Here is an 11,426-nt window from a genome sequence, read left to right as displayed (position 1 = left end):
GTGTGTGTGTGTGTGCGTGTGCGTGCGTGTGTGTGTGTGGGGGGGTGTCTGTGCGTGTGTGTGTTTATATGACACAGGATTTAGAAATTTGGTCAGAGCTGATGGGAWTGTGGATGGAGGTGAATACAGGGAAATTCTGGAAGACCACCTGCAATAAAGAGCAGGTAGAGATTCAGCTTTCCACAGGACCAGACTCCTCAAACAACCACAGCTGCACAGTGGTTTTAATCTGAGAGTATGTTGAAATGGCCCTGTCAAAGCTGAAGTTTGAAGTTTGAGGTTTAAGCACAACAAAAGTGAAAAAGTTTAAGGGTTACAAATACCTTTCCAAGACTACAGTTCATTGTGTTCATCCAGTTAAATGTTATGGCCTATAATTTTTGTAAATACAGAAAATATGCATTGTTTGTGCATGCTAGGGACACGAACTTGTGCACTGTGTGCACGGTAATAAAATGTCTGATTCCAAACGTCTTGCTCCTGTACTCAACATGTACGATCTTCCCATGAGTCAACAATGACAAGTTCCAAAAAAAGAAACAAAGAAATAGTCTAAAACCTCAGAATGCCCCCTATCTTTTTACCTCCCTCATGTCTTCTCTGTCCTCATATYCCTCTGTTCTTCTTCCCTCCCATGTGCAGTCTCTGTAGGGGGGTTAGACAAAGTGGGGGAATTGCACATCTGAGGTTTATTTGGCCTTCCCCCTGGGGGAACTCTGCATCTAAAGGAAACTGCCAGAGCTTTCTGGTCAGCTTGGCATGCTCTCAAAAGCGCAGGCAGACATGCAGGCGGACATACAAACACCACTCAGCTGGTTTAAGTCACCGCCTGTTGCTCTGTGGCGAGAGGTGACTGAACAGTGGCGAGCTGTACAGTTTCTTTGCTCCTGTTGTTTTTATTCATCCAGTGCAGATTAGGTAACTGCATATCCTACTTGGTTTTGACATCCTGAACCAACTTACTCCCTACTGTGTCACTCTGAGAGACATTAAGTTGGTGAAAAAGTACACAGTGACCTCCAAAAGGACTCACAACCTTTGAACGTTTCCTAGATTTTAACATTTTCTAACCATAAAATTAAATGACGAATTAAATGTCAAATTCTCTAATTAAAAATTCAGCACCTTTTATTGTGACACAGCTCAATAAAATCTGTGATCCCCTACATCCAAACTGCTATGTGCGGCAGAAACCTAACACTGCACACACCATCTCCGCTGTGAAACGCTGTGGTGGTGGCAGCATCATGTTGCATGTGTCAAACTAATATTAATTTTGGGCCACRTCAAATGTCCTTAAAGGGCCGGTTGTCATTTGTAGAAGAATGTATTAATAAAACTCCCCACTGACAAATTGTTACAATGAAATAACATTGAATATTTTTACAGACAAAAATGGGTTTGATTTCATTGACAAACTTATTTATAAGCACGTGACTTTATCTTGAAAGTTCACCCTCTATTCTAGGTGGCTACATGAATAAGATTTTGCCCCGTGTCTTTGAGTTAAACACATGTGTTGGATGGGACACTCTTCTTTTGTAGACTCTTTAAAGCTGGAAAGACAAAMMRSMARKTTTWAAAAAWWAARSCMRKKSYKSMRKSWWAWKKTTTTTTTTWMWSTYYKWWTKKMCTAGTCAAAGTCCAGACCTAAATCTAATCAAGATTATGTGACAAGATTTAAAAATAGTTGTCTCTAATCTAACTGAGCTTGAGCCGTTTTACAGATAACATATGCACCCCTAAAGAGTTTGTGCTGTGATTGTGCTGAAAGGTTTTTACAAGCTACTCYAACAACACCCYGCATATCTATTGAAAACATGAAAACAAAAGATGTGCATGTCAGTAAAAATGGGGAAAGCATTACTCAGAATTTTAGGTCGTCCAGCTTTAAATTCTGCATTGTTGTAAACATTTMAATTTTCCTTTWMYTTWAMSKWMYTTWMYYYYYTTTTYMAARGRAAWTTTKWARSSGKTTKSCMAMCYYMRSMWYYYMMCYYMWSRMMRRAARRWKRWMAMMAMMRKKGSMMCYTTTYMWTKRARKYCCCMMCYKGGTGCAATCGGGGTTGACATGTGGATCAGAGGGAGATAATCACAGAGAGACCCCTCCCCTGACCCGGGTGTACTTATCCCTCCCCACGCCTGTCGACCCTGAGAGGAAGTGATTCGCCGGCTGAGTGACCTCCCCTGGTGGCCCTTCCTGTCCCCATGTTGCCTCGCAGGAAGGAAGGATGCGGTCTGCTGTCCTCAGGCGCCGCTCAATCACTCTCCCCTCCTCGGCCTGACTGGAAAAACCAGATTATTGATTCCAGGCTCGTCTCTTCCTCGTGCTCGCTTATTTTTGTCTCTTCCATTTTTCATCCTCTCTCTTGTCTGAGCATCAGCTTGATCCCACTTTCATCCCCTTTCTTCTTCTGTCATTTTTTTTCATGAGCCCTTTTGAAAAGATAGAACACTGTGAACACTGACAAAGCACAGCAATCCCCCTATTCCCACCCAATTAAACTCAAGAAACTAACAAGTGATTTACTATCTGCGCTTTGATTTTTCTGCCTCGCATATGTTTAATTGTGTTGTTCTTGTTTTATGGCTCATGCATTTACATTATATACGACATTTATTTCATGTGGTGGAAAAGTCCCAAGGTTAGGCTTCTGGGTTTTTTGTCTGTTCTCAAATGATGCGCGGGACCGGCTTGAAAAACAGGATAACCATTTAGGAAGAGAAGGGGATTTCCAGGCTGTGAGATAGACAACAAAAACCTCACTAACAACATCAGACACTGTTTTGGTTACTCTTGGCTAAAGATTAAAAACAGGAACTGAAACCAGAAAAAGGTGAGAAGGTCAGGGAAAATCTTTCCTCCAACCTCAACCATCAGTCATAAATTGTAGTTGTTGAAAAACAATGTCACGGCGGAGAAAAACTTCGTTCTTGAAGAGCTTCACCTCTTTTTCTAGTTTCTTGACAGGATCAAATAACATCAACTYTTTCCACAACTGTTAGACAWAATAGTGAACGATAGTCAGGGACTTRTTGGTCCTCGTCAAAACGTTCTACACTCTGTAGCTTGGAGCGCCGCTTATGATCATTTTTAAAGGACGTTTATGTTAAAGATGGGTTATTCAAAAGAAAACRGAAAAAAAGCAAAAATAAAACCTTTATATTTCAATCACTGTTGGGAACATATTAGATTTAACGTGCCAGCAGTGGGTTAGACGTGCGTGTGTGAGTTTACATATGTGTGCTGTATTAAATATATGTGTCATAAAGATACAATAAATAGTTATTTATTCTTCAATAAGCAAAAAAAAGTATAATAATAATAATAATAATAATAATAATAATAATAATAATAATAATAATAATAATAATAATAATAATTAATTAGCCTGTCCAAATGTTCCTTTTTTTATTTAATAATTGTCCATCTGAAAACATGGTAAGAGTCTACATGCCAGAAGTTCATAAGTTTTTTACTTCTTTTTACTCCTTTTCGAGCACTTTAAAATTATTTTGGTACAAAAATATGTCTTTTGCATTTCATGTTCATGTCTGTTATTTTAGACTATCATGTTTGAAATAAGTAAAAAATAATGTAATAAATCAGTCAATTTGTAATTWAATTTATTACTTGCATCCAATGATCTGTATGTAAATATTCATACTACTAAGATTTATGTATTTTTTGCTTTTTTGTGCGATTCTTAAAATTTGACTTATCAACTGATAATGTGAAACAGCTGGAATGTAGATTCAATCCACTTTGGATTCAAACAGCTGAAAACCAATTTCCTGGATTATTATATATCTGTGTCTATCTGTAGACATGTATATAAGCAGTTGGCTTGAACCTGGCTTGTCACAAAGTGAATTCAGCTGGAATTTTTCTGAGAATTGCAACCTCCTGTCTTTTTTCATTTCCTCTTTCAGAAATCAAACAGCTTAATTCAATAAAGTGTAATTTCTAGTGGCATGAAGTGAGTGTGAAAGGACGTGGTGTGATCTACAGGTGTGCTTCTGTCGCCTGCTCTGTGAGTCTACAGCTGCATTGCCACCTAGTGGAAATCACACAAACTGACCCTTGACTGTTGTGATTAAATTAGTGCGCATTCCGCAAAAAGAACCAGATCTCCATCACTCATCCCTTCAGCAAACCCTAGAAACAAGTCCGAAGCCTTGAATTCTCATCTAGAGTTTCTGTGGGATATTCTGGATCAAGTGGCATTATGAAGCATCAAGAAGATAAATATTCTGAGYCATTTTAAAATATCCCCTTGTTTGCCAAGGTAAGTGAAAGAGAAAGTTAGGGAATAAATGAACATAGGGGGGAAAAAAAGACTGAAAATGCTGTAAAACTGAGAGAACATTGGCTTGGTTTAACTAACTGGTCCCTGTGGTGTTGCTAATGGTTTAAGGTATGTGTCCAAGCTTCACTGAAAATATAATGTGGAAACTTACAAAGGACTTGCTGTGTTTTATTCAGCTATAGAGGAGGGATGTAAAGTGCACAGATATGATAAAATCACCTAGAATAGATCTATACATACTGCAAGYTTGCAAACAGCATGAATTTTAAATCCTGTTCAGTTTTTTTTAATATTATTATTCCGTTATTAGGTGTAAAAGCCATGTTATTACCACCCCCATGTTTGTCTCCATCTTTCAACTCTCCCAGGTTATAAGTGGCCCTTCACCCGTCTTCCCTCAGCAGTCCGTTCTGTCCATCTCTCATCGCCCAGAGCTGAGGCATGCAGCAGCGGAGCTCTGCTGTGGTCAGGTGGCATCTGTCCACTCAGTAATCCTGGCGTTTTCGCTGCACATCAAAGCGGGAAAGGCTTGTATAATTGAGTTAACGAGTGTGTTTGGTGTGTAACCTGACGCTGTGCTCTGTGTGAGGACTGTGGTCAGAGTGTGTGACCACAGATATGGGCAGAGAGGAAAAAAGGCCCCTAAAGCCACGCAACAACTGCGGGTTCCCACTGTGGGCCTGGCGAGCTGCACAACACCGTCAGCCAGCTTCGGGATAATGAAAAGACAACACTGGGGTAAACGCTGGTGTGGAGCTGGGACCACAGCTCCATGCCCACCGCACAACTGCCTCGCCTGGCGCTGGCTGCAGCACCAGTTGTTACAGCCTTAATCCTTCTTGCAGGGTGAGCTCATCATTGCCAGGCAGCCGAGGCTGCGAGTGACCTCACCTACACAACACACATGCACGGTCTCATGCAAAGCAGGCAGATATTGCAGTGCAATGCCCAAAACATGCAAAGCTAGTACTATCTTACCATGCAAAGGGCTTCAGTTTTATGTGACTAAAGGGTAAAGGCTGTTGCCCCATCAACAGATTCTCACTCCTGGTCTTCAGAACTCTGCAGCTCCTCCAGAGTTACTGTAAGCATCTTGCCTGCTGATTAATGCCCTCCTTGTCCAGCCTAAAGGCATTTGTTGCACTGGGTTTTATTTAAAGTGCGCAAAGGTGCACGTGGCTGGATAATGATTGCATCCCATTTTAATTTGTAGAACACGAAAACTACTTTTTGTTGATTTGTCACGCCGGCGCAAGACCATAGTAACAGTTGTGAAGTGCTTGCAGGGATTGCAAATAAATAATACTTTCTACTTTCTGTGTTTACCTGCTCGTATGATTGCATGTCTGCATATGCCGTTGTGGAACTAGCGTGCAATTCTACTTTAAATACACTGCAGCAATAGGGAAACAAATCAGAATGGCACAAACTTCTGCTGGGCATAAACACACATGTGCGCGCTGCTCATGACCATATATCCGCACATACACATTTGCGTGTCGTGAAAATAAAGAGACACTTGCTCTGTTGGCACCTCCTCCAATCACACACGCCGCCTCCACTCCCTCATCCCAGCTGTCACAACTGCAAAAACTCTACTAATACACACGCACACTCTTGCATATTCACACTCACCCACACACACCACTTTTCCTGCTCACACCTTTTCCCGCTCGCCACGACTCTCTCCAGTTGGTGCTCATGTGCCCACTCTTGGTTGCATGTAAACTGTGTGTGCGTTCATATGTGAACATGCGGGCTTTTAGTGGCGGTGGTTCCAGCTGAGTACAGACATGGTTTCAACCACCTCTGCTTTTGCAAGGCAACAGGGAAAAGAGATGARCTTTGTTTTATTTTACTCCTAATTTCAACTAGTTTTATCTATGACAGCAGAGAGGGAGAGGAAGTGACTTCTAGGTCATTTATCCCCACTTTGGTTTTTTGTTTTTTTGTTTTTTCGAATTTCCACGTTTTATGCGCTSCAGACTCAATTATTCTCTCAGCCCCAAGTGTCCGATCAGATACATTTTGGAGCTTAATCAGATGTTTGGCCACCTCTCGTCTCACCATTCGTGTGTGAAATTGCTCTGCTGCTGACTCTACATGTTTGGGTGTGTACGAGGGAGTCAGTGCAACACCAAATGCTTCCTTTTTTGACAGCAACACCATATGCAAGGTCATAAATCTGATCACCAGCGCAACAGAATCCAGCGACACTGTTGCTTGCAGGAAGCAACCGGGATTAGCAAGGATTTATGGTCAGGCCGTAGATAACACAACCATCACTTGTGAATGCACCCATTATCCGCTCTCTTAAGATGACAGACTGTCAACTTTGCAAGTGGAAATGAAAGTGCAAGTAGAAACACAGATGAGTCTTTGAATACATTTAATTTTTACAACGTCAATGTCCAAGAAAACGAGGAGTCTGAAACATGGAGCAGATATTGGGTTGAAATTGAGCTCCTGGTTGTAATTATTACCCATGTGGACTTTTTCCACTCTGGTAACCTGGCTCCCACTTTTATGTTTGGATCCTTTAAAAGGCCCGTTGAGGCGTGTCCACATTATTTTCAACACATTGGAATAAATTTGCTATTGCTCCCTGATGCATAACTAATATGCACCCCTCTTGAATAATTACGGCTAAAATGAAAAATAAGAAATGAATAAATAAATCATCAGACATTTTCAATTGGAAATTGCAGGTGTGACACTTGGATGCGGAGATGATATCTTTTAAAGGCAATATTAAATAGTGTCACTTGTTTTCATGATCCAGAGAAAAAGAATAAAATTTTAAATGATGACAGATTTGAAGCCCTGGCTTTGACATTGTTACTTTTACACACTGGTTCAACAAGAAACTAAGAATAAAAATCTTGCCAAGGCAATTCCAAGCAACTATAAAAGTATAAGCCAATACTTTGCAAGAGTTGTTAACTAGGACACAGAGCGATTATGTTTCTTTGGCTTTATAGTATTTTTACAGAAAAATGTCATAACCTAAAGAGATTCAACAATGTTTAACATCKAATCTAAGTCTGTAACGTAAAAGGTTTATTTTTTTATTAAGTGATAATATTAATTGATATAATTAAAAGTTAATAGATTTCAGTAACTCAATTCACCAAATATAACATGTTGTATGGATTATTTACATACAGATTGGTGTATGTATTTAGGTCTTTATTTCTGTTCATTTTGACCATTTTCCTTAAGCTAATGAAACAATAATATTTAAGATTAGAATATTACATTAGACCAATGAAAAAACAAAAAAACATTTCCAGTACAGAAATATGGGCTTCGCAATATGTTCAATACTTCCTCAACGATTGTTATTTTCAAAAGGTACTTCGAATTTTAACAAATGGGCCTCGTTGAATTGCATATTCTGATTTATTGAATATGACTGTAGAACATAATGTGTGAAACACAGTGTAATTTGATATCAAGAGATACTATGTGATATAAAATAACACAAGCAGTATGATATACTATGAGTTGATATGGTATTGGTCAACATGATATGATAAAATTCAATGCTAATGTCACATCCCCAAATGTAGGGACGCGTGTGTTTCTAAAATACTTATGTTTTAGAAACACATGAGGTTCACCATCATTTCCCATTATGTTGGTGTAAACAAAAATGTTTATTGTGGCCCAGCAAAACCAAATGCTGATCTATTCATTCTGCCATCATTTTGTTAAACTGCTAGACCTTTGACCTTTACTACGCTGATCTAGCTCAACATTTCTACGCTATTCAAACTTTTAGAAATACAAATATTTAGAAATATGGAGCTTCTTTAAGAAAAACAATTCTCACATTTATACTTATTTAACTCCTATTTGTAAATCTAACATTTATGAATCTGATACAATAAGCTTATTTTACCCTAAAGTCTTTTTATCTAAAAGTCTGTTTAAAAGACTGTAAGCATCTCTTTTCTCTCTCTCTCTCTGTCTCTCTCAAAGCTGCTCTGTGCTTTTCTCTTGGAGACGCCTCAGTGAGTGAATGTGTGCCTGGCAGTGCCAGTCTGCTGTTGGTTGCTCTCGCCAAGGCCTGACAAACAGGGGTGAAGCCTGGCAGGATGCCCCCTGGTGCCCCCGCCTCCCCACACGCTACGGTCGGTCCAAAGGCAGCTGAAAAAGGGGGACGCCAAGAGATCAACAGTTGCTCTGACTTTGGTTGAGCGACTGGCCAGGCTGCTGCACACCAGCCAGTGCACACTTGGGGCACCTGACCCTGGGTAAACTGACAAATGCCTTTGCTTTGGGTGTGCCTGCAGAGTGCTATGACCCCAAGGCCCTGATGACCTTTCTGYATCGGGTCTCCACATGCAGCCACATTACAGCCAAGCTCTGTCTACCTTATTTTTAAAAGTCACAATACTGAATTACTGTTACACTTAAGCTACTCTTTTGTGATTGCTTGAGTTGGCATAATGTGATCTAAAGTGTCTCTAAGGATGCTTGTGTTACAGCTATTATGTGGAAGTGTTTGGATGCCTGCTTGACTTTTGTTTCACAGTTTATAGCACTTCAGAGACTTCTTTATTATATTTGCCGTTTTATTAGTTTTAGCAGAGCGACCACACCAACCTTATGTAATTCCTCTGAACTGGCTCTGCAGTTTACATTCGCACACCTGTTTATGGTTTTATGTCGCCACGTATTTCAATAGAGACCTTTAAAAGTACATAAAAGCAGATGGCACACTGAATATATGTCACAACCTTCCAACGTACAGCACGGCCACTACGTATGGTTAACTCATTTCTGCAAGGCTTTTCATTTCCCTGAAACCAGGAATGGATTCCAGTGACCCTTTCCTATATTCCCTCCAAAATGCCCAGCTGTTGCTTCAGTGGACAGCTGCTTTGGGGGCAGAACAAATCTCAGCTGTCGACGGGGAGCTGTGCGTGGGGGTTGGTGGAGCCTGAGGTTTGGATTCTCTTAAAACCAATGACACTTCGCTCTTCGGCTCTGCATGGCGTTGGGTGGAGTGTGGTGAAATGCTGACAGCCAGCAGATTTGGAGACGGAATGCTCTGTATGTTTGGGGCCAAGCCACTCGGTACGTCTGAACTGTGCGCTAGAAGGGATATTTAAGAAAAAGTTCAACTTCATCTTGTTGGTAATTAAACTCATAATAAGCAGAGGAATAGCCACCGCGCTTAAGTTTTAGAGTATTCTAATATGCAGTAGGAATCAGCTGAAGTACTCCAACTGAGAGCAAATTAAGCTCAACAGAAACAAAAAAAAAACACTGGTTTTTGTTTCATACCATTAAACCTTCATGTAACTTTTTAACCTGTGATTTTCCACATCTTAATGGCCCTCAAATTCACAGTGCTGTGCACAAATAATAAATTTTCACACACTTTAAAATGTTACAATCACAAACTTATGTATATATTACTGGGAATTTATTTATGTGACAGACAAAAACAAAGTAGAAAAATWACTTTTTTGTTTTAACTTTTATGAAAAAAAATAAAAATCTGAAGTTTGACTCACCCTTGATGCCCCTAAATGAAATAAAGTACAAGTCGTCTAAACTTTTCAKTTGTGTTTGTAATATAAGGTAAAACACTTTAAGGGGTGTGAATACTTACAAAACAGTTTTTTTAGGTTGGTGTCTATCTAAAGTTCTCATTGGGCGAGAGGCAGGATTCACCCTAAACAAGTCGCCAGTCCATCTCAGGTGTGTAAATTTGATTTTTCTATTTTACATTAGTGTAGCACCCTCTTGTGGCGCTGTCCTGAAATCGCAGGTAAAGCACGCTCCACAGGTGGCAAATGTGTTTCAAATGTTTTTCCAGAACACATTTYTTTCAGTTTTTTTAAATAACGACTGTCATTCTTCTAACTAGCCACCTTCATTGTTTTATTCCAAAATAAAACAATGAACGGCCAAAGGCAATGTTAACCACAGGTTGTTTAAAGCCAAAATAAATAAATAAAAAACTGTTTTCGTTGCCCAAAAATATGACTGCAAGCAAATACAGATTTTAACTTATACATTTCTAAATTTATACGTCTAAATGTGGGATTTCAYGACGTTTAGCAAAATAATGGTTTACAAGATTGATTTTGTTTTTTGTAGATTTTACTCTTCATAAAATCTGGATGTAAGTAAAGAAAAGCTTTCAGCACCAAGGACAGTGTCGCCCTGTTTTCATCATCAATCTTTCAATATGTTTGTTTCTTGTACGTTAATCCCATCTTTTCTGTCCAAATCGCCACCTCTCTTAAGTCTAAGCGTGTTTTGCGAGTTTCTGCCGCTTGCTTCAAATCAGTAGTTGTAAGTTTTGATCTCCCGTGAAGGTGGAGTTTTCTACTGCATCACACGCACTTGATGCTGCCGCCGCTCTCAGCGCCGAGGCTGTTGTCCTGAAACCAGAAGGACATCAGGAGCAGGAAGCTGCAGAAAGACGCAGCCAGCAGCGTTTTGCGACATTTTCACTCTTACTTTGAAAAGCAGCGAACTGCCAAGAAAGATGCGTTCAACGCACAGGTGAAAGAACAGCGAACTTCTGCACAGCTGCAACTTTCTTTTAATCCCATTTCTCGTGGATTTGGTTGATGTTTTCTTTGAGGTTGTAGTTTGAAATAACCGAGAGAGAGAGACACCGCAGTTGTTGAAATCTTATTTTTGGGGGAGGGAGGTGGGGAGAAAGCGATGTCTCGCAAGAAGGCAGCCAAAGGCAAAGCCCCTAACAGCAGCCCGTCAGCTGGCAGCCCAGGCGGGAAAGGCGTCGGGAAAGCTGCGAGGAGCAGCCCGAGCATTGTTCAGATGAACGGCGTGGTGCATCCCAGCAGACCCTCCATCAGCAGCAGCAACGAGTTTTATGACATCGCTTTCAAGGTGAGGTAAACCAGAAGCGCAGGTGAGGTTTACTTTATGTCAACCAGTTAGATGAAAACAATGTTATAAAGAAAAAGGGCGAGGGGCGATTTGATCGTATCATGGGGTTGCCCACTTTTATACAACAGATGTACACTTTTTTTTTCATGCTGCAGATGACACGACATTGCATGCAGGTGTGTGTGTGTGTGTGTGTGTGTGTGTGTGTGTGTGTGTGTGTTGGCACAGGTGAATTAA

At 40.3% G+C, this 11,426-nt stretch overlaps 1 protein-coding gene across 1 annotated transcript in view; it reads left to right on the top strand.

Annotated features, from left to right (window-relative positions):
* The first annotated feature begins 10,621 nt into the window (after nt 1–10,621).
* The window catches only part of LOC103468887 (ras-related protein Rab-26), a 38,151-nt gene continuing 37,346 nt past the window's right edge, over nt 10,622–11,426 (top strand). Inside the window, exon 1 of the mRNA XM_017306033.1 lies at nt 10,622–11,189. Coding sequence (XP_017161522.1) covers nt 11,004–11,189 — 186 coding nt within the window. The 5' untranslated portion in view covers nt 10,622–11,003. The remainder of the gene's footprint in view (nt 11,190–11,426) is intronic.

The sequence above is a fragment of the Poecilia reticulata genome, linkage group LG8 (assembly GCF_000633615.1).
Source record: "Poecilia reticulata strain Guanapo linkage group LG8, Guppy_female_1.0+MT, whole genome shotgun sequence".
In the NCBI taxonomy this organism is placed as follows: domain Eukaryota; kingdom Metazoa; phylum Chordata; class Actinopteri; order Cyprinodontiformes; family Poeciliidae; genus Poecilia; species Poecilia reticulata.
The sequence above is the reverse complement of the archived record's forward strand: the minus strand, read 5'-3'. Positions and strand labels throughout refer to the sequence as shown.